Source organism: Chiloscyllium punctatum, chromosome 3, assembly GCF_047496795.1.
Source record: "Chiloscyllium punctatum isolate Juve2018m chromosome 3, sChiPun1.3, whole genome shotgun sequence".
Lineage (NCBI taxonomy): Eukaryota > Metazoa > Chordata > Chondrichthyes > Orectolobiformes > Hemiscylliidae > Chiloscyllium > Chiloscyllium punctatum.
In genome coordinates this window covers 90,071,926-90,095,137 of record NC_092741.1, presented here as the reverse complement: position 1 = coordinate 90,095,137, position 23,212 = coordinate 90,071,926, and the positions used below count along the sequence as shown (strand labels likewise).

Genomic DNA, 23,212 nt, shown 5'->3' with positions numbered 1-23,212 from the left:
CAAGTCAGCAGTTTGATGGAATACTTTCCACTTACCTGGATGAATGCAAGTCCCACTACACTCAAGAAGCTCAGCACCATCAGGACAAAGCAGCCCTTTTATTTGTCACCTCACCCACCACCTGACAAACTGACAGCTGCTCCCAGGGCTAACAGTTTAATTGTTTCAGGGGTAACACCACACCACTCTCCACCAAATTGACAAAGAACTCCATCCCAGATCAACTCCCACTGCTCTCAGGGGAAGTGAGCATTAGAATACTTTGTCGGAATGCTTACTGGGATCATGCACCGAGTTGGGGAGGGTGGGGGAGGGAGGCAAGGAGTAGGTGGCGAGAGAGAGAGACAGAGAGAGAGAGAGAGAGAGAGTGAGAGACAGAGAGAGAGAGAGATCAACTCCCACTGCTCTCAGGGGAAGTGAGCATTAGAATACTTTGTCGGAATGCTTACTGGGATCATGCACCGAGTTGGGGAGGGTGGGGGAGGGAGGCAAGGAGTAGGTGGCAAGAGAGAGAGACATAGAGATAGAGAGAGAGAGAGAGAGTGAGAGACAGAGAGAGAGACAGAAACAGACAGAGTGTGTATGTGTGTGTGTGAGAGAGAGACAGAGAGAGAAAGAAACAGAGAGAGAGAGAGAGACAAAGAGAGATAGAGAGAGAAAAAGACAGAGAGGGAGAGTTATGGAGCAAAAGAATGTGCAAATGCAGCAATGTTCAGTAAGTGTTGGAGAGTTAGCAGGACACTTTGTTAAGCAGAGGCTCAGTTGCTGGCTGTCTGAAGCTTCAACACTCAGCAATTTTACAAGAGAGGTTGTATGTGTGTGGAAGGGGGAAGGTGTGAAACTAGGACGAACCATTGGCGACCCTCAACTCTCCCCACCTCACTCATCCCCAAGTTATGCCTGACCCAAGTTCCATTTGAAAGGGGTTGTGGGGGGAGGGGGTCAGGAGAGAGAGAATCTGAGAGTCTTGGACTCTCATTCTGAAACCCCAAATCCTTCAAAACCTCCAGCCATTCACAGCATCCCAGCCCTTTGGGCACCTCTCAAAAAAAAAGGAGCTTTGACTCATGCCAAGAGAAAACTTCCTGCTATTTTTTCTTCCTCTTTGGAAATTTTTTTGGGAATAAGTTTGTTGGGGAGAAATCCCATAGTTTGAATGTCTTTATTCACATTATGAAGTGATTTCCTAGCTGGAGATGAAAGTTAGAAGCCGTGACAGCATTTAAATAGCACTGAATTCAGCAACCAGGCCAGTGTTGTTATTTAATTCAGAAGCCCCTTAAAATATTAAATTTACTGTATTCTTTCATTGAAATATATGATTTAAATTTTTACTTAGACTGTGCTATCATTTACATTCGGTTAACTGCTATGTTTGTTTTGATTTTTAACTGATGTTTTTGGTGGTTTGCCCCAACCCTGTTTTTCCTATAGGTTCCATTATTTCTATTGCACGATTTTCCATAACACAACGTCACACAGCAACACAACTACAGCATTATAGGAGAACTATCTGTACTTCTTAATTTTGTTTTGAGGCGAAGTTCTCTCCCAGTGGTTGGAGAATGGGAGGTGATTGCATGCTCTGTACCAATCAAAAGATAGCAATGATCATTAATCACTGTTAGCACAGGTCTGCTAGACACTGCATTCTTGTAGCTGCAGAGGCACCCTTTTCCTCCCTGCCATTTGACACTTGTGTACTAATTATAAGGAGAGAGACAAATGGACAAATATATTACTATCTGGCGAGATTATTTCAATATCCATACTCAGTTCCACTAGCCCCTGTCTCCTGGGTTTTCTTTCAACATGGCTAATTATATGGGAACAACAGAGAAAAAAAGCTAATGCAACACTGAAGTCCTTATCTGCCTAAACAGGAGAAGACTGGAATGACATGGGCATTCATATGAGAAGTTTATGCTGCATTGCATTCAGCGTTTGGTCAGCTGATTGTTTGACCTTTGGGCTATCTCTATTCTCTAATGTTGTGCTTCTTTGAGATGCTTGATTGGCTCTCCCATGTGAAGCTGACCTTTAAGCCAACTGAATGCATAGTGGGAAAGGAAACCAGCTGAATAAGAAAAATAAACTTGCATGCTGTGTCCTGAACTAGGATAAGAGATTAAATCCTGCAATTATTAAAGCTGTGAAGCCTGTAAAAAGATATTATGCCATAGACAGGATTATGAGTAATAAGCAGCACCTTGCAATTACAACTGATATCAACGGAAATGCCAATTGGTCAGCTCCATTTTGTGATAACTGTGCATGGCACAAGCAGTGGACATTGTGTATATATTCTTGAAAGCACAGCAAACTTTTAAGTTCACTTTCAACTCAGTAACGAATCAGACACCTAGTGAAGTGTCCTTTAGGTTTCGATGAAAATAATATTTTGTGAAATGATGGGTTGTGAGTTGCTCTGAAAGGGACATTTTGCATTTTTCAACTGGATTGCATCAAATGTATTCAGTCAGATAAAAGTAAATGTCTGTAGCTATCCATGCAGACATGCCACACACTGCTGTCATTCTCGTCAATCTAAAGATGATAGCTAATGTTCGAGGTTTGGGTGAAACTGCTGGAGTGTGCATTAAGCTAGAATCTCAAAAGATAGGTTATCTATCATCATAATAGCCTATTACTGATAATAGGCTGCTACTCATCCAAGAGACAGTATACATATATAAATATACATGTATATAATTGCTATGGTCTCTTTCACTGTGATTTGGCTTGCTCTCAGTCATTACCCTTCCGATTTTAAGCTAATTTATAAAATATTAATCACTGTTTGTGTGCCACATGAATGTGAATGATACTCCCTTACATTCCAAAAAAGAATATTAATATTGCAAAATAATGTGTTACCCCTTCCTGGAAGTATCAAACAAAATAGAAAAGTCATTAAAGCTGCAGTACTATCCCCACATGAAGTGTGTTATTTTTTCTTCTTGATTATTATCGATCATTTTGTATGATTTAATGACAGGTATTAAGCAGCTAATATAACATCTTTCACATAATCATGTGAAAATAAATATGCTCAAATATGTTACACATTTTTCTGGAAAAAAAATCATTAAATTATTAATTTGACTTGGAAAAGTAAGTGAACTAGTTGACAAAACTTGACTTAATTTATTCAGTACTTAGCTAATTAGTCATCATTTCCATAATGAATTGACCATGAAAATTCTACTGACTTAGTTATACAAGAAAATCTTTCAGTTTTTGCAAAGCTTTCCACACCCCAAATGCATTCCCAGCTCAGTGCATCATGAGTACACTGGAATTCAAATCATCGATTCACTACTGTCTTCATATTATGGATTTCTAGGACACACTTTATAATCAGATTAGCCCATTTTACAGAGTATCTGCCCACATAATGTTGCACATCAATTTCTAGCATGTAATATCTAGAACAGGAAGTGTGCCTATGAATAGGCAGGAAATTCATTTAAATATTGAAGCATAAGAAGACTATTCTGCATGACAGACCCCAAATTTGAGTACAGAAAACATTCTTCTCATAAATATTCATCATGTTATGCAACATATAACCATTGCTGACAAAAGTTACAAGCTTCTGAAGCAGTTTGCCTTTCTTATGAGGACAAACACAAGAACGTTGAATGCCAAGTGTCAAATGATCACCACAATTTATACTGCAGGAGAAAAATGAGTTGATTGGTTGGCATAGCGACTCAGATTTAAATTACCTGGGAACTTGAGGACCCTATAGTTCCCCATTGCTTTTTGTCATGACAACACCTGTGAAATGTTGGAATGATTTAGGCATTCCTATGTTTTCCTGATGGATGCAAGATATAAAAATTCACTAACGTCTCTCCTTTCAGTAATATTTCACTTATAAACATCTGAGAGGGAAGGTAACACAAAATATATTGATGAAGAACACAGTGATGTTATGGCCAACATATCTTAGGGCACATCACAATTTTTTTATTTTCGACCAGAGTTTGACTGTATAGGTCTTTACTTTTATGGCAATATTCTTTCCCAATGGAGACAGATTGGGCTGTGTGCTCCGCTATTGCTTTCACGAGATTATTAAAAATAAGAACAGGAATAGTCCATTCACCCATCAAACCTGTGCCATCACTCAAAAGGATTACAGCTGATTTGATTGTGTGTGCCTTACCACACTTTCTTGCCCACGCCCAGTTAACCTTTACACTCTTATTCGTAAAAAAATCTGTATAACTCAGCCTTGAATGTATTCAATGACCTAACCTGCACCGTGAGAGAGTTCCAAAATCAAAATTGCTCCTTAATATCATTTTAAATGCCCATCATTTTAAAATTGTGCACCCTACCCCAACCCATTCATGAGAACATCCATTCAACATCTTTCCTGGCACATTTTCTCAGTATTTTATGTGTTTCAATAAGGGTTTATTAGAATCAGTTCTCATTCTTCTTAACTCCAATGACCATAGGCCGAACCCACTCTTTCTTTCTTCATAAGATTATCTCAGGAATTAACCTACTAAATCACTTTTGAACAATTCCCAATGTGAGAAATCAAAACCGCAGAGTACTCTAGGTGTGATCACAATAATATCCTCTAGACTTGCAGCAATGTTTCCTTATCTTTATACTCCACCCCTTGCAATATAAGCCAACTTCCCACTGGCCTTCCTAGTTATCACCTGTACCTCCTTGCTGTTCCATAATTGCATCCACAGGTATCTACAGCTCATTCCAGCAAATGATTACAACCAGCTAGCAAACCAGATGACATGAATGAGTGAAAGCCTGACTATTGATAATGAGACTGTCAGAGCCCACATGTTGCAATACCTGGACAATATTCTCACTGAAGTTGGAATGTGGCAGGTAATATGCACATGTCACAGTGCCAGACATCGACCACTTGCAAAAATAGAGTTGAACCATCCTTTAACATTCTGCGAAATCGAATGTAGCCAAAACTTTGCAAAAACAATGCAGCAACTGACCACAATCTCTTCATGCTAAATAACAGCTGGTCTTTCCTGCAATGCTCACATTCCACAAGCAAAGGAAAAAAAAGATCGTTTTCTCAAAAACCTTCAAACAACAGTCTCAGGATTTGAGGGATACCGAATCATGGGAGCTATGTCAAGAAAATCAACAGCCAACACAGCCTGACTGGTTGTACTTATTGAATTTCCATGAACCATACATGCAGGCAATGTCACCCACCACTTAAACATTATGGAGAACTGCCTTAACAGCAGAAAATCAGACAGAGTTGTTATTCTGCATAATTAATGTTTGATCTGAAATTCATATACTCTTGAAATAGTTCAAAGCTCTAATAACAGAGTTGACATTCTGAGAAATGTATATTTATTATAATGACAGAGAAAGAATGGTCATATAATCCCTACAGTGTGGAAGCATCCCATCAAGTCCTCTCCTCCAAAGAGCATCCCACCCTTTCCTACCCCATCCCTGTAACCCTTCCCACAACTAATCCACCTTGCCTGCACATTATGGGCAATTTAGCATGGCTCATCCATTGAGCCTGCATTACTTTAGACTGGCGGAGGTAACGGGATCACAGATAGAATTTGCAAATTCTACACAGACAGTCGCACGAAGGTGGAATCGACCTGGGTCCCTAGCGCTGTGAGGCAGCAGTGCTAATGATTAGGCCACCATTCTGTTCACGGTCCTCTTACTTGGCTTTGGATTGTACAGGGCATTTACCTAAGTGCATAGTCTCTTCTATTCTTTTTTAAGGCTGCGTACACACACACTCACTCCAACACACACACACACACAGACACACACACACACACACAGACACACACACACGCACACAGACACACACACACGCACACAGACACACACACACGCACACAGACACACACACACACACACACACACACACAGTATCTCAGTGAAGCCAACTTTTGCATAGACTGTGCAGGATGTACAGGGAAAATTGAAGTTGATGAAGCAGAGCTTTGTTGAAAGAAGTTAAAAGGAAATCTCAGGAGATATTATTAATGGAGATGCTAGAATTCAAGAAGTATAAAGACCCTTCATCTGAATGCTTCTAGCATTCAAAACATGGTAGATGAGTTAACAGCACAAATCATTGCAAATGTATAGGATTTAGTAGCCATTATGAAGACATGGTTGCAGGACAGTCATGGATTATTGTGTGCAATTCTGGTCTCCCTCCTATCAGAATGATGTTCTGAAACTTGAAAGGGTTCAGAAACGATTTACAAGGATGTTGCCAGGGTTGGTGGATTTGAGCTATAGGGAGAGGTTGAATAGACTATTCAGAAGGACAATTAGGAAGGTTGGGGAGTGGCGGGGGGGGGGGGGGGGGGGGGCGCGGCGGTGTAGCTCTCATTTTAAGGATGACATCAGGGCGGTGGTGAGAGATGATCGAAGTTCTAAGGAGAATAAGGTTGAATTCATTTGAGTGGAAATTAGAAATTGAGTGGAAATTCTAAGAAGAAAAGTCACTGATAGGCGTAGTCTATAGGTTATGAAATAAGAACATTACATTGGGGTGGGCAATATTCAAAGAAATAACTAATGCCTGTGAAAATGGTACGGCAATTATCATTGGGGATTTTAATTGACATGTCGATTGATCAATCTAGGTTGGTCAAGGCAGCCCTGAGAAGGAGTTCATTGAATGTATCTGCGATAGTTTTCTTGAACAGTATGTTATGGAACAGACAAGGGAGCAAGCTACACTAGATCTGGTTATGTGTAATGAGACAGGAATAATTTATGATGTCATCGTTAGGAATACTTTTGGAAGGAGTGATCACAGTACAGTTGAACTTATAGTACAGATGGAAAGTGAGAAAATAAAATCCCACTACCAGGGTCCTATGCTTAAACAATGGAGACTACACTAGGATGAGGGAGGAGTTGGTGAAAGTAGACTGGAAGCAAAGACTTTATGGTGGGACAGTTGAACAGCGGAGGACTTTCAATGCAATTTTCCAAAGTGCGCAGCAAAAGTATACACCAGCGAAAAGGAAGGACTGCAGGAAAAGGGGTAATCAGCCATGGATGTCTAAGGAAATATGGGAGGCTATGAAATAGAAAGATAAGGCATACAAAGTGGCAAAGACAATTGGGAAACTAGAAGATTGGGAAAACTTTAAAGGTCAACAGAAAGCCACATGAAAAAGCCATAAAGAAAAGTAAGATGGATTATGAGAGTAAACTAGCTCAGAATATAAAGACAGATAGCAAAAGTTTCTAAAATATATAAGATGAAAAATAGTGGCTAAGGTAAACATTGGTACTACAGAGGATGAGATGGGGAATGTAATAATGGGAAATGAAGAAATAGCCAAGGTATTGAACAGATAATTTGTGTCGGTCTTCACAGTGGAGGACATGAATAACATACCAGTAACTGATGACAAGGAGACTAAGATAGGTGAGGGCCCAAAAGTGATTATTATCTTGAAGGAGGTAGTGTTGGGAAAGCTAACGGAGTTAATGGTAGACAAGTTCTCCTGGCCCTGGTGGAATGCAACCCAGGATAGTAAAAGAGATGGCAGGGGAAATAACAATTGCGCTCATGGTAATTTTCCAAAATTTGCTGGACTCTGGAGCACTTCCAGCAGATTGGAAAACAGCAAAAGTGATACCACTGCTTGAAAAAGGAGGTACACAAAAGCTGGGGAATTATAGGCTGGTTTGTTTAACTTCTGTAGTGGGGAAAATGCTTGAATTGACCATCAAGGAAGAAATAGCAAGACATCTAGATAGAAATTGTCCCATTGGGAAGATGCAGCATGGGTTCATGAAAGACTGGTCATGCTTAACTAATCTACTGGAATTCATTGATGATATTATGAGCATGGTGGACAATGGGGACCCAGTAGATGTAGTGTATCTTGATTTTCAGAAGGCATTTGACAAAAGGCTGTTGCATAAGATAAAGATTATGGGCAATGTATTGGCATGGATACAGGATTGGTTAACTAACAGGAAGCAAAGAGTGGGGATAATTGAGTGCTTTTCTGGTTGATGATTGGTGACTAGTGGTGTGTCTCAGGGATCAGTGTTGGGACCACAACTATTTACAATTTACATTGATGGCTTGGTGTTGGTGATGACCGCTTGTAGTATATTAAAGTTTATGGATGACACTAAGATGAGTGGTAGAGCAACGTGTGCAGAGGATTGTGAAAGTTTGCAAAGGAATATCGTTTAAGTGAGTGAGCAAAGGTCTGGCAGATGGAATCCAATGTTGATAAATGTAAAGTCATCCATTTTGATAGGAATAACAGTAAAACAAGCTATTATCAGTCTAGTAAAAAATTGCATGCTGCTATGGAGAGGGACCTGGGTATTCTTCTGCCCAGGTTGGTCTGCAGGTACAACAGGTAATTAAGAAGGCATATGGAATTTTGTCCTTCATTGCGAGAGGAATGGAGGTTAAACACATGGAGGTTATGTTGCAGCTGTATAGGGTGCTGGTGAGGCCACACCTGGAGTACTGTGTGCAGTTTTGGTCTCCTTATTTGAGAAAGGATGCAGTGGCACTAGAGAGGGTCCAGCGGAAGTTAATTAGGTAGATTCCGGAGTTGGGAGGGGTTGGCTTATGAGGAGAGACTGAGTAAACTGGGGTTATGTTCGTTGGAATTCAGAAGAATGAAGGGGGAATCTTACAGAAACATACAAAATTATGAAGGGAATAGACAAGATAGAAACATGGAGGTTGTTTCCATTGGTGGGTGAAACTAGAACAAGAGGGCAAAGCCTCAAACTTAGGAGGAGCAGATATAGCAGATGAATTGAGAAGGAACTTCTTCATCCCAAAGGGTTGTGAATCTGTGGAATTCCCTGCCCAGTAAAGTGACTGAGGCTTCCCCATTAAATCTTTTTAAAACTAAGATAAATAATTCTTTGAACAGTAGAGGAATGGTGAGGGAGGTAGAGTTTTTTTTAAGATTAGATTACTTACAGTGTGGAAACAGACCCTTTGGCCCAACAAGTTCACACCCATTCCCTTAACACTACAGGCAATTTAGCATGGCCAATTCACCTAACCTGCACATTTTTGGACTATGGGAGGAAACCAGAGCAAATACGGGGAGAATGTGCAAACTCCACACAGTCAGTCACCTGAGGCAGGAATTGAGGGTGGCACGGTGGCACAGTGGTTAGCACTGCTGCCTCACAGCGCCAGAGACCCGGGTTCAATTCCCGCCTCAGGCGACTGACTGTGTGGAGTTTGCACGTTCTCCCCGTGTCTGCGTGGGTTTCCTCTGGGTGCTCCGGTTTCCTCCCACAGTCCAAAGATGTGCAGGGGTCAGGTGATTTGGTTATGCTAAATTGCCCGTAGTGTTAGGTAAGGGGTAGATGTAGGGGTATGGGTGGGTTACGCTTCGGCGGGGCAGTGTGGACTTGTTGGGCCGAAGGGCCTGTTTCCACACTGTAAGTAATCTAATCTGAACCCAGGTCTCTGGCACTGTGAGGTAGCAGTGCTAACCACTGTGCCACCGTGCCACAAAGTGCTCAGCTGTGATCTTATTGAATGGTGGAACAGGCTGAAAGGGCCAGATGGCCGACTCCTGCTCCCAGTTCTTATATTCTTATGAGCAGAGATTTCAAGAAAATTCCACAGCAGAGAGATATAAATGGCAGTAAGCAAAATGATCACAGTAACCTTGGCTGAGCCCTACTGCAAGGAAAAGATCAAATTACTTCCATGATGACACCTGTAGGAGCAGTTGCAGCCAAAGAACAGTTTAAAATACTGAGAAACTTTAAAATTAGATACCTTTCGGGCCAAATATGCACTTGGTGCACTCCAGTAATACTGCCGAGATAAAACCCGTCTACCTTTATCTTCATTTATGATCACCTGCTGCTGTCTAACCAAGAACCCCTGCCTCGGCAGGATATTTGAAATACCTTCTAAATCCGTGAGGAACCAATCAAACATGTCAGTCACCTAAAAAAGCAAAATTTAAGGAAAAATTGTGTTATTTACTTATATCAAATTTGGCCAGATATCTTACTGCTAGCATGTACCTTACATCGATAGACATATTTGAACATTATTGCATTTGTAATTTATAAAAAAACACAGTATAACATGGTAATCAAACACACCTCTCTAAAAATCTATGTCCTGAGATTCTGTAAGGCTTTTACCATTTCCCAGAGCTCACTTTACTCAAACCCCAAATCCTCCAGATAAAAAAAAGCCATAATTTGCTGTAAACAGCTGTCTCCCCTTGTCTGCTTACATCGATCCTTTTCCAAAGTTAAAGGGAACATACTCATGGAAATTCAAAGCCCTTTATGTCTTCATTTACACTGACTGACTAGGCACTAAAGCTTATTTTTATCCAGGTCATTTCACCCCCCCAAGGATTTAAATTGCCATGTGCATTGAGGGTTAGTGTGATGTAGTGAGCTTATCAGCCTGAGCTGAATATCTAGGGAAGAGAAAAGAAGGCATTCCCTAATTGACCTGCTTAGGAATGTTAGTAGACAGTTCTGGAGCTGGTCAAGACTCGAACCTGGGCCACCTAGCTCTGAAGGTAAGGGCACAACTGCTGCACCACAACAACCTCCTAGGGCAAGCAGTAAATCTATCACAGATGATATCCTTTAGTTGATTGAGGATGAATTAACACTGATGGATGTTGAGTTTCCAATTAGGTTCACTCAATTTACAGGAGTTAATCGGTCAAACCTAATTGGCAATGTGGTATTGCTATCAAACATGTCTTACTGATATGATTTGCACAGAGAAAATTAAAGCAATATTTCTCTAAGATCAATTACTACCAGCCACATGTCACAGCACCAATAATTTTCTAGCTATGTAAAATTCAACCATGATTTCCCAAAATCCATGGTTAATGGATAAGCTCTCTGACTTTAGTGTTAAGCACAAAACATTAACCCACATCCTCAACAGCAGTACAACATAGATATTAGACAAATGTTATCTTGTCACTTGATAGCACTTACATTATCGTATCTCCATTGACAGCTTTCACAGACACTAGATACTCCTGAACAGAAACACCTTTCACAACCATAGTAATTCTCTGAGCGCAAGTTGAAGAACCCTGTTTTACACTGGGCACAATTTTCTCCTTCGGTATTGGCCTGGAAATTACATCAATCATAAATCATGTTAACTATTATGATTAATTAATAAAGTTATTCAGGTACTAGAAGGCACACTTCATTCTAGGAAAAAAAGGGAGATATTCTTTGACTCAGATCCTTAATATCACAATATAACACTAGAGTCCCACTTAACACTTATGATTCTAACTGACGGTAACACTGGACAAAGTCATAACCGAGAGTGAGACCAGGCCTGATAGATCAGAAGCATTATTTTTGCAACTTGGTTACTGTGATGGATGATTTCAAATATAGTCATAAGGCTGTTGAAAGTTTATTACACAGGATAAGAAAAGCAAGATTCAACATTTTTCCTACAAACATCTTTGAACTATAACCCAGAGAAGTATAACTCCTATCTCAACTGTAAGATTTCTTATTCAACTGACTCTTTCCAGTTTTGCTGGCATAAAGCCTTCTTTCCAGCTCTGAGATCGAGAGACTGCTTTTCAGTTCTAACAGCTTGGACTTTCTAACTGCTTTAAAACAAAACAAGTCATTCACTTTCACAGAAAGGAAAGCAAAATCTATTTTACCTTAATTTTAAAATCCAAATTCCCAATCAACAGTAATATAAACCATTATCACAAAAGAGAATTTTGAAGTGTCACTCATATTACAATCCAAATGTTAAATTGATAAAAGGATGCAATTGTTCAAAGAGGATTAATATACACAGCATGATTTCCCTCTTGGCTGTTATTAGAATGTTAAAAAAAAGAACTGTTGGCTAGTGACATATAACTAAATTAGTCATTACTTAAAGCTAATAGGATCTAACGCCAGAAGCCTCTTGCAAGTTATTTAAGTTCTCAAGCAATCACTGAGGTAGTGACCACAATGATTTGTTCACCATACTCCATGGCAGAGTACCCTTTAATGAAGCTGGTGCATAGCAACTAGGGACCCCACTGTCAAGTTACCTTCATCTTGATTAAGTTAGTGGGAGGAAGGGACAGGAATAATGATCCTCCTCCTCCTCAAAAAGGCCCTTAAGTGGGCAATCAATGCCCATTTAGGGATCTCATCTTGCTGTTACATTCAACCTGATCAAAGAGCCCAACACGGGGAAGGGGAGCCCATTGATAGACACCCTCACCACTAGCTGCATGGTTCTTCAAATCCTCCTCTCCCACAAGTCCCACCTTGCTGTGCTGTTCTTGCCATCATTCACCCAAGCCTAGGTGACCTCCTTGATTCAAGGTCTCAGATTGCTCTACAACCAACAGCAGCAACCAACTCAACTGTGGCACTGTTGAGTATAGAAAGGCTTATAGCCTCTTACAGATCAGCAGCTCTTAACAGGCAGGAATTTCATCCCTGGGGTCCTTGATCCAAGTGGAAGACCTACTGTTGGCCTACCAAGAGTCTGAATGACACAGCATTGTGATGAGCCTTCCCCCCCAAAGAAAATGCAATGGTCTCGCCAGATCTCTATCCAACAGTCAAAACTCCCTCCACCTCCATGAGATTTTGTCCAATTTTTCAGTTGACATTTTCAGTGAAACAGTATCCCCCACTACCAACAAAAGTCATGGAATTTAAATCAGAAATTTTGAATGTATAGAAGAAGCCTTATGCCTTACTTCCATATATTGATATGCTGTTTGTGTGAAATTGGTCCTCCAAAGCAACTCATTGGTTGGCTCCTCCAGCTTGTGCCAACATCACCACAAATGTAGGGAATAGTGGATTAGAAATCAAACATGAAATTATCCTAGTCAATGTTACCAAAGATAATCCCCACAGAAACAAAAAATAATTAATTGGGTATCTCACATGAATGATGTTTTTTTAAGTTGCCCAGAGTAGAATTGCCAACCTTTTCAGTTACCAACATTTTATGAATATTCAACTTTCAAAAACACAGTGTAAGTCCATGCACTTCAAACATATTTAGCTGACGAACAGTGAATGATATTTTGATGAAATAAACTGCATTTTCTGTTTTCCTGTCTTTATTTACAAATACATTAAAGTGATGACTTAATTATGGAAAAACAATATGCTACCTTGCAAACACAAGGCTCAATGCATGGGTCAGCATTCAGGCTTCCATCAATATTACAGGTACATGGGACACAGTCTGGATATCCAGTGAAACCAAATGCACATCTGTCACATTTATCTCCACCATAACCAGCCTTGCAGTGGCAGGACCCAGGAAGCAGACCTAGAATGATAATAAGAATTTGCAAAGTAAAAATCCAAATAATCCTCATAGTTGCAAAATAGAAATGTGATAGATGTTTCATAAGGACATTACCTCCTTCAATGTGCTTGATATCCTTAATACATTTATTATGAAAGGACCCAATTAGATTGCACAAACAAGGTATGCATGGATTTGGTTCATATGGAGAAACCTGGAAAAACGTGAAAGCTTGATAAAGGAAAGGAAGTACATATTGCTTTGCTATAATATGATACCATGATTTTTGATTTGTATTACAGTATACCATAATGCATTTTCATCGATAAAATGAACCAAACCCCCTACCCAAAATTTGACAATGCTGGGCTGGGTCAATTGACATTAAGAATGCCTCCCTCCCTGTCCCACAGTCCTGCAAGCAAATATGACAGAATTTGCTGAACATGCTCCCAGTTGGACTACTACCCTACCTGCTGTCACTAATAAATGAAACAAAGGGCTTAAGTTAGCAGGAGGGCAGGAGGTCTGTCCACACGGCTATCTGTCACAGACTTAACAGGGACAAAGTAGAGAAGACAATAGGGTCCCAATCCTGCACGCTCCTACCCAATTAAATACCCAAATTCAACTCAGGTCTGGGCATTAGTGATGTATGACCAACCTGTGTCACTACTCATCATGGGGCATGATGGCTCGGTGGTTAACACTGCTGCCTCACAGTAGCAACCCCACCCATGATATGACCGCCTGTGTGGAGTCTGCGCATCTTCTCTGTTTCTCTGTGGGTTTGCTCTGGGTGCTCTGGTTTCCTCCTACAGTTCAGAGATGTTTAGATGAGGTGGGTTGGCCTCACTAAATTGCTCATGGTGTCCAGGAATGTGCAGGCTAGGTGGGTCAGCCATGGGAAATACAGGTTTATAGAAATAGGATAGTGGATTGAGTCTGGATGGGATGCTCTTCGGACGGTTAATGTGGACTCAATGGGCTGAATGTCCCACACTGCACGGCACTTGATTTAGTCTAGCCTTCTCCATGAAACTGTTTGGGTTATCCACCAGTTTGGGTTATCCACCAGTTCTTAAGTGAGTGAGACCCCCATCATCCCTCCAGCCCCACATTGTGGGGATTCCATGTTATACGGGTTCGCTATACAATTACTCACTATAGTGCACATTCACAGTTCCTTGAAAATGGAGTCTCAGGTGGACAGGATATATGAAGAAAGCATTTAGTATGCTTTCCTTTACTGGTCAGAGCATTGAGTATAGGCGTTTGAGAGGTCATGTTGTGGCTGTACTGGCCATTTTTGAAACACACGGGAACCTCGATTATCTGGCATTCGATTATCTAAATATCAGATTATCCAGCAAGATCGAACGTGATGCTCGGCTAAACTATGTTATCCAGCATTCGATTATCCGGTATTCGATTAACTGAACTAAATACTCTCCGCCCATGTCCTTCGAATAATCGAGGTTCCTCTGTATTGTGTGCAATTCTGTTGCGAAACTTGAAAGGGTTCAGAAAAGATTTACAAGGATGTTGCCACGCTGGAGGGTTTGAGCTATAGGGAGAGTCTGGGGCTATTTTGCTGGAACTTTGGAGGCTGGGGTGGGGTGGTGACCTTACAGAGATTGATATAATCATCAGGGGCATGGATAGGGTAAATAGACACGGTCTTTTCCCTGGGGTGGGGGGGAGTCCAGAATTAGAGGGCATAGGTTTAAGGTGAGAGGGGAAAGATATAAAAGGGACCTAAGGGGCAACCTTTTCACACAGAGGGTGACACGCATATGGAATGAGTTGCCAGAGTAAGTAGTGGAGGCTGGTACAATTACAACATTTAAAAGACATCTGAGTGACTACATGAATAGGAAAGGTTTACAGGAATATGGGCCAAGTACTGGCAAATTAGCTTGGGATATCTGGTCGGCCTGGATGAGTTGGATTGAAGCACCTGCTTCTATGCTGTACATCTCGATGACTCTATGTACATTTGTAGCCATCTTTCCACCATGGTTAGGATATACACAGCCTGCTTAGTATAGCATGGTACAGGAAAAGCATTTGATCATCTAACATATTTGTTTATTGCACAATAGCAACTATGAACTTGGACATATATTGTTAGTGAGACTATGAGGAAGATCCAAATGATAGTTGTAGCTCCCTCAAGATCATTAGCTGTTCTCATACAAATTCCATGTGGCATCACTATACTGGATTTTGCCAGCTTTATCCATTTCAGACCCATTCAGACCCATTCAGACTTCCACAATGATCCAAACATGATCCCAAACTACTGGTGCTCTACACTTAACCAGCAACTCCAAAGGAGGTATAGAGAAACAGGAGGAATGGAAACTCTGGGTCATGATCTTAGATAAGGAAAGTTCACAAAACTCCACATTTCTGCCAATTGATTTCAAGGGGCAAGACACTGTAGGTACCATGATTTTTTGGAGGGGGAGGACCACTGGGCACCAAAAGTCTTGGACTTTACTTCTCATTTAAAAATATAGGGAAGTTAAGGTAAACAAAAGGCACTGAATCCAATCCCATAACTTTGTTGAGATAATAACACAAATTAATACATAAGTAATTACAATACTGTTAATTTCTGAACAATATAGCTTTAAAATCTAAATTAAAATTTCAATTAGAATAAAAGGAGTGTTTTTCTTCTCCATGATGTTAAATACTACTGATTTTGAACAATGCACACAATCAGTTTTCAATGATTTCCATAACCAACTGTTGTTATAAAAACTTAATGATGATCACAAATGCATGATGACAGTTTTGCATACTATTTACAGATGCTCCACCTGTAAAAGTATTATTGTAAGGCAAAAGTTTCTGTAATGCAAATTTAAACATATTATTGTGTTAGTCCTCAGATTTGAGAGAAAACAACAAAGCAGAAGAAGTTCCTTTATTACCGTACCCATTCTGGTCTGAAATATTCATCAATGCAGGTCTCACAGTTTATCCCTGTTGTATTGTTCACACAATCAATGCATACACCACCACCAATGTATTCTCCCTTTATATTTAAACTCTGGCTCCTGTTTGCTACATTCTCATCGTAGTAACAATCTTTAGCTTTTCCATGGCAATTACATTCTGAAATGACAAACGTTTATAAATGATAAGACAAAATAATATTACAAATGTTCACTTAAAATGATTCTTCATTCAATTGGGGTGTACTTATTAAGCATGATTTTTCTTCCTTCAACTTGTAGAACACTTTCTCTTAGGCCATGAATTCCCTCTAAACAATGTACAGACACAAAAGCACAATGCAGAGAAACTGCCAACAAGTCTAGTCACAGGCACGTGCAGCTAGGTGGTATCAGGTTATTAAGCTTCGAGTCTTTCCTCGCCTCATTTGAGAAATATGTTCCTTCTCCTCAACAAAAACTTTATTAAGACTAAAATCCTTTGCATGAACAATTATGATAAGAATTATACCATTTGTTTTCCTAAATGCATGGTGGCTCAGTGGTTAGCACTGCTACCTCACAGCACTAGGGACCTGGGTTTGATTCCAGCCTTGGGTAACTAGCTGTGTGGACTTTGCACATTCTCCCTGTATCTGCGTGGGTGTGTTCTGGTTTCCTCCCACAATCCAAATATGTGCAGGTAGATGAATTGGCCATGCTAAATTGCCCACAGTGTTCAGGGATATGTAGGTTAGGTGCATTAGTCATAGTCTGGATTTTCAATTTCTGTTATTTATAGAGTTCTGTAAGATCAGTTTTGAATGACCTCCTTCCAGATTTAAAAATTTCATTTTTAATCAGCTTCATGATTTGCCCCTCTACTTTTTGGATGTTTATTTATACCTTGGTTACCAGAAATTGATCCAGTATTCTAAGGCATGCCCATATCCTTTAGATTGTAGACATGTTCATCGTTGAGCCTTTCAATGAGATAGCATGTGTTTCAATGTGAAGTGTTGCATATGCATGCAAATTCTCGTGCTGCAAATTTAACTACTTCCAATGCCATGCTACATTTCCATCTTGTGATTTTTTTTCTATTTGTCTATCACACTTTTCTGTCACATTTAACTTGATGGGCAATGAAATTAAACTTGTGTTGTCGCTCAAATGGATAATAATTCAATAATAGCTTCCTCGATCCAACTAAACTGCAATAGCTATAGGCCGAATCCCCCATAACAGCCTCCATGCCCCAACCACGTATCACTGCTCCATCATTCCTTCTCATTCATGACTATTTACCTCCGAATATAGTCGAAAAGTGTGGTGCTGGGAAAGCACAGCAGGTCAGGTATCATCTGAGGAGCAGGCGAGATGACATTTTGGGCATAATCCCTACATCAGGAATCAGGGCTTATGTCTGAAACATCGACTCTCCTGCTCCTCAGATGCTGCCTGACCAGCTGTGCTTTTCCAGTGCCACACTTTTCAACTCTAATCTCCAGCATCTGTAGTCCTCACTTTCTCTCTATCTCTGACTATAGTTCCAAATGGTGTCTGATTTGCAGAGCAAAATTGTCAGCCATGCAGCAACCAACAATCAACAGCGCCCTCCATGCATGCTGCATTGCAAGAAATCACCAGAACCATGCACAAGTCTGAACAGTCGTGTGGAAACTTCAATGATATGCCATACCAGACGAGGGCTGTAGTTGGCCCTCGGATCTAATTACAATGGAGTTTTTGCAGCCAGACTTGCACTCGTAATAGTGTCACGAGCCAAACGTGCAGGAGATAACGATCATCTCTGAGCAGACAACTTAGCACTTGCTGTGCAGAACCAAAGAGTGTCGAATGGACAATAAGCATTCCAGAATGAACATCACAGCAGCTGGCGGAAAATCAGGGACAGACTTTATGATGTGTCACTGATCTTCATACACCAGCAATTCATGAAGGCAGTCCCATGCTGTGAAGATGCCTGCAGGACTGGAAAGCCTCTCAAGCTTTTTCCAGCATTCAATCAAATCATAGCTGATCTGTGCAGGAAATTCATCTACCTAGCTTTAGAATCTTATTTTGAGTGTGTGTTTATGGGGAAAAGAACATTTTTGAAGTTATTAAATGATTGATTTACCTTTTCTTTCAAATGTTTATATATTAGATTCTCTTGAGTAATCAATCAGGATTTATCATTTCCTTAAGTCCTTCGTAATTCTCCCTGCTAGTTTTTGCTTGCTTTTCTTATTCTTGATTCAGGGGTTCTTAGCGTGGGGGTGGAAGTTGACCAGGTCATGGGGGAGAGTTCCTAGACGGCCAGGCGGAGCCAGTACTGACTGCCCACCACAAGCTCTGTTCATTGCCATATCTTGTTGCTCTCTACATAATCCTATGGGAAAATGGTTCGGCCAACACACAGGGTGCTCAGAGTCAGTGTCAGTTTGAAGCTTAGAATGTACACGTATTGGATTCTAGGACAATGTAGGGGATCACTACACAACAGGAACACCCTTTTGATAATTGTAGCGGCCTCCTGACTGCTAAAACATATAGATTGCTAATTTGACCAAACAGTAAGGGATGCTGGGTACACTGGTCAAGTAAAACTCTGAACTCACAAAACCTATACACCGGACACAGTACAAACACAATCACCAGGCGCTAACAATTAGCAAATGTAAAAGGGGAATGTTTTCCTGCCCAGACACAGCCCCAACAACTTGAGACACTAAACAAAGCAGGGCCCAGACAGGAAGGCACCGAGTCCTGCTACACAAAGCAACTAATAGTAACAAGCCATCCAAATGATTGACAATGTTTCAAACTATTAACTGTAGCTCCCCGCTTGGCTAGAACTATAGGAAGTTTCAGAAAATCATCAAAAGGGTATAAAATGAGGGTATGCATGCAGACTACTCTCTTGAATCTTCTGGAAGCCTTCTGAGGAGACCAGCATGGCAAGAAACAGAGACCAGCTGACCATCCAGAGAGAGAGAGACAGGAAGAAAGCAGCTTCATAGGCTTAGAGACAGAACCAAAGAGACAGCAACTGCATAAATCTACAAGAGACTTAAGGGGCCAAATAGGATTAGAGAGAGTATGTTTAGTATTAAAGGTTATTATAAATGTTTTCCTAATGAAGTTGGTACTGTTCTGCATTTGTACCGGTTTGTGTTTGCAGTGAATTGATCACTTCAGTATTGTGGGACCCCTGGGCAAATTCATTCCTAACACTCTGGCCAGAGTTGGCTAACTCGTTTAAGGAGGAAATAGACAATGTGATTTGCTGGTTACACATCCGATACAGCATTCTCCAAGTTGGTGTATGTGCTGAGGTGAAGGTGAATAATGGAAACATGATCTTTATTACCAGGACTTTACTGTGTCTCAATATGGAGAGGTGTGTGCACCTCTCATCTTCAGGATGCACTACCAATGGCTCTTTTGAGACCTCAGAATATATTTTTCTCCTTATGTTCCCATTTTCACTGACAGTTCATGTGTCCAGTGATGTGAGATATTGATCGATGTGCCGGCCCTCCTAAGGTAGATGTAGTAGGGCCAGGGCTAATAGCAAGGCCAGGGCATCAGGAGGTCACCACAGGGAATGAGGACTATCCAGAGTCTCAGCCAGGGCCATGGTGGAGTTGCTGAGAGACCTAATGAAGATGAATTGGCATGGTCTGGCAGGGAAACGTGTCTACAGTCTGGTCAGAGTGTGCCGCATCATCCTGGCATGCTGAGCTCTGCACAATTGGAGCAGGCAATGAGGCAAAGTGATTGATGTTGAGAAACTGGGTGAATGCAAGTCATCTTCTGAGGAGGAGCATGAGGACAGAACTCAATTGTGTTGGGTACTACAAGCCCAAAAAAGACCTGATAGGCATCAGGTTCCAACAGATGACAGCTAGGTGGAACAGACTATCACAGCTTGTCAAATAGTCATTGGTCATCATAGTTGCACGATGAGAGCAAGCTACAGCCTCCAATCATTTTGCTTTAGTTCACTTTTGTCCGCTGTAAATAAAAGCTAATGATTGGAATTGTCTGATTGCTTGCCTGTGTGAGATGCACCCTACTGGATAATGACAAGATGCTCATGTCCAATGGAGATTGGAGATAGGGTAGCTGTGACTGAGAGAGGGTGTTTATATAGGATGCAGCTGCAGACAGATAAACTGCACATAGGTCTTACAAGAGGGCACAGGCGCAATGTGGATGTCCAGTGAATGGTAACTTGTTCCAGGGACAGCAGGTGGACACCAACATGAGGGATGGCCATTGAGATGGGTTAAGTAATTAATGAGGTCTTTCTGCAAAATAAAGCAAGAAATTAATCTCTCCTAAAAACCTGATGCAGGTTTGCCAAAAAAATGTAAGATTCAGCCATGGAGTCTCATTCCTTCAGGTTGTATTTGCTGTTAGGGATTATAAAGCAACAAGTGAAATAACTCCACAGAGGCCAGTATCCCTTCATCAAGTCACCCTTTATTTACAGATGCATAGTATTTGACACTGGTCCAGCTTCCTCACAGCCAGCTCTCAGAGTGAACAGATGTCTGACTCTCCTGGTTATACTTATCAGCCAGGACTCCATGATTGAACCAGATTAACAGTCTCAATCAGGGAACTCATATTCTTCTAGATCCATTTGGCTGACCTCATTACAATCACTACACCAAGATTGTTTCTTTTACTTTTATGAATTCTGCTTTTCTTTTATTTTTGTTTCCCCTTCTGTATTCAGACTGCATTTCCCACTTTTTATTGCTCATTTCTTACATAACTTACGTGACATGGTATTGACCTGCTCTAACTGAAATGCCTTCATTGTTGTTCTCCTATTTATTTCTCAATTCTTCAATCTAAATGATTGAGAAGATATCCACCTGGTAGCTCTGTTTACTCAGGTCCCAAGTGCCCTGTTTGCTTTCCTGAAACATTATTAACTTGCAATTTCAGCAAACTTCCACGTAAAAGAAAATTAAAACCCCGTACATAGAAGGACAAGTCGGAAGAATGGATAGACTACTCTAATGGAGCCAAGCCTGAGTTCACATTTTTCCTTCCTTTCCAAATTAAAACAATCGCCATATGCCACTGACATATCTTAAGTTTTGGTCTCCAAATTTACACACATTTTAAATGAACGTAGTGCATGACAGCACATATAATAGACATGCGATATAAATTTGTTCCCTTACAGACTTAAGTCTAGAGATAATCATTGTCCATTACTTCACAACCTGCAGCAATCTCTGCCTCAAGGGAATTGACATCAGTCTATACCAAGTGGCTGGCAATGCATAATAAAAGTAATAATAATATTTATAAAATTATAATTTATAATAAATCATTTGCATGTAGCTCATGACCCTTTAAATATTTTGCTTTGTTGTAACATGGACAATAAATGCAGTCATTTTATTTCAAGGCAGCATTAGCAACATTGTCAAGCTATGTAGGACGATTAATCATTGGTATTCATATATTTTTTTTTAAAACTCAGATCAGTTGCTAAATTTAAATGAATGGGAAATATTTTTTTCCCAAATGATGGTATTCCTTTGAAGAGGGATCTGTTTGTTTATTTACTCACGTTCACATAACTTGCTGCTGTAAAATGTTCCAGCTGCCCATGGTTTTTGATGGAATCCAGGACAGCAACGATCACAACTTTCTCCACAGGTATTGTGTTCACATTTGCAGCTAAATTTCTGTAGATGAACAGAATACATTCACATTAAATAGAACAACTTTTGTTGTTAACTTAAATAAGAATCAAAATTATGTCATGCCCACATTGCTGCTTTGTAAAAACTAATAATATCCATCTCCTGCAACCATGTGGAAACAGGGCCAGAATTACAGCATACAGCCCTTGAGCATGCTGCGCATTCATTATTGATCACTGACCTCTGTCTTGCCTGATCCTCATGTCCCTTCAGCCCTGAATACACACAATGACAGAGTGTCCACATCTGTTTAGGGCAGAAAAGGCCAAACTTTCAAACTGCTGGCGAAAGAAATTTTAGTTTGAAACTTCCAGCCTCTTGTTCTGAGATCACAACCTCGAAATCTAAACTCCCCAAGGTGCAGAAACAACCTCACAGCAGATACCATAGCAATCCCTCTCAGAGTTGTATATGTTTTAATGAGATTATCTCTCATTCTTCTAAAAGTATTGACTCAATCTGCTGACTACATCTTTAAAGGACAGCCTTCTCATCCAATAAATCAGTCTTTTTCAATAATATATTTCCTCATGCCCCCTTAAGTATCTTGACTTTCTCTGTTCATTTTCCATGTCGTAAGGGAAGGGAAATAAAAAGTACAGCACTATTGAATGAGGGCAAGTGATCTGAACATCCAAGATGTTCACCATTTGACACGATCGCCACTTAGTCTTTAGCAATTTTGAATAACAATGTAAAGCATTAAACTCTTCCATTAACTCAATACAAGCCAGCAGAAATCAATCTGAAGTCAATTGATGATTCCTTTAAATAATGTTAATGGGGAGTCCATATTGCTGCTGCAGGCATGGTCAACTGCTTCAGGTTAAGACAGGGAAGTAGTCAGAGAATTCAAGTCAAAGGTGACACTACTGCCACTAAATTAGCTTTACATACTGACCGATATCTGCATGCTTCCAACAGACAGGTATAGCATCCGTGCTAACTTCAGTAAGTTTGCGCACATGGTACTATACACAGTACTCCAGGTATGGTCTTTCTAAGGTCTTACATGATCATAGTAAAACCCTGTAAGAACTGCAATCAAAACTACATTGGACAAACAGGGAGAAAACTAGCCACCAGATACATAAACATCAACTAGCCACAAAAAGACATGACCCACTCTCACCAGTATCCTTACATATGAATGAGGAAGGACACCACTTTGACTGAGATAACACATCCATCCTAGGACAAGCCAA

General features: G+C 40.5%; 1 protein-coding gene across 3 annotated transcripts in view; it reads right to left on the bottom strand.

Moving 5' to 3' along the window:
- lama2 (laminin, alpha 2) overlaps positions 1-23,212 on the bottom strand; it is a 387,170-nt gene that overhangs the window by 233,890 nt on the left and 130,068 nt on the right. For all 3 annotated transcript variants that reach the window (XM_072556030.1, XM_072556031.1, XM_072556033.1), the window contains exons 7-12: positions 21,872-21,989; positions 16,269-16,447; positions 13,433-13,532; positions 13,179-13,339; positions 11,002-11,142; positions 9,797-9,970 (exon numbers count right to left, since the gene is read on the bottom strand). In XM_072556030.1, the coding sequence (XP_072412131.1) occupies positions 9,797-9,970; positions 11,002-11,142; positions 13,179-13,339; positions 13,433-13,532; positions 16,269-16,447; positions 21,872-21,989 (873 nt within the window). The remainder of the gene's footprint in view (positions 1-9,796; positions 9,971-11,001; positions 11,143-13,178; positions 13,340-13,432; positions 13,533-16,268; positions 16,448-21,871; positions 21,990-23,212) is intronic.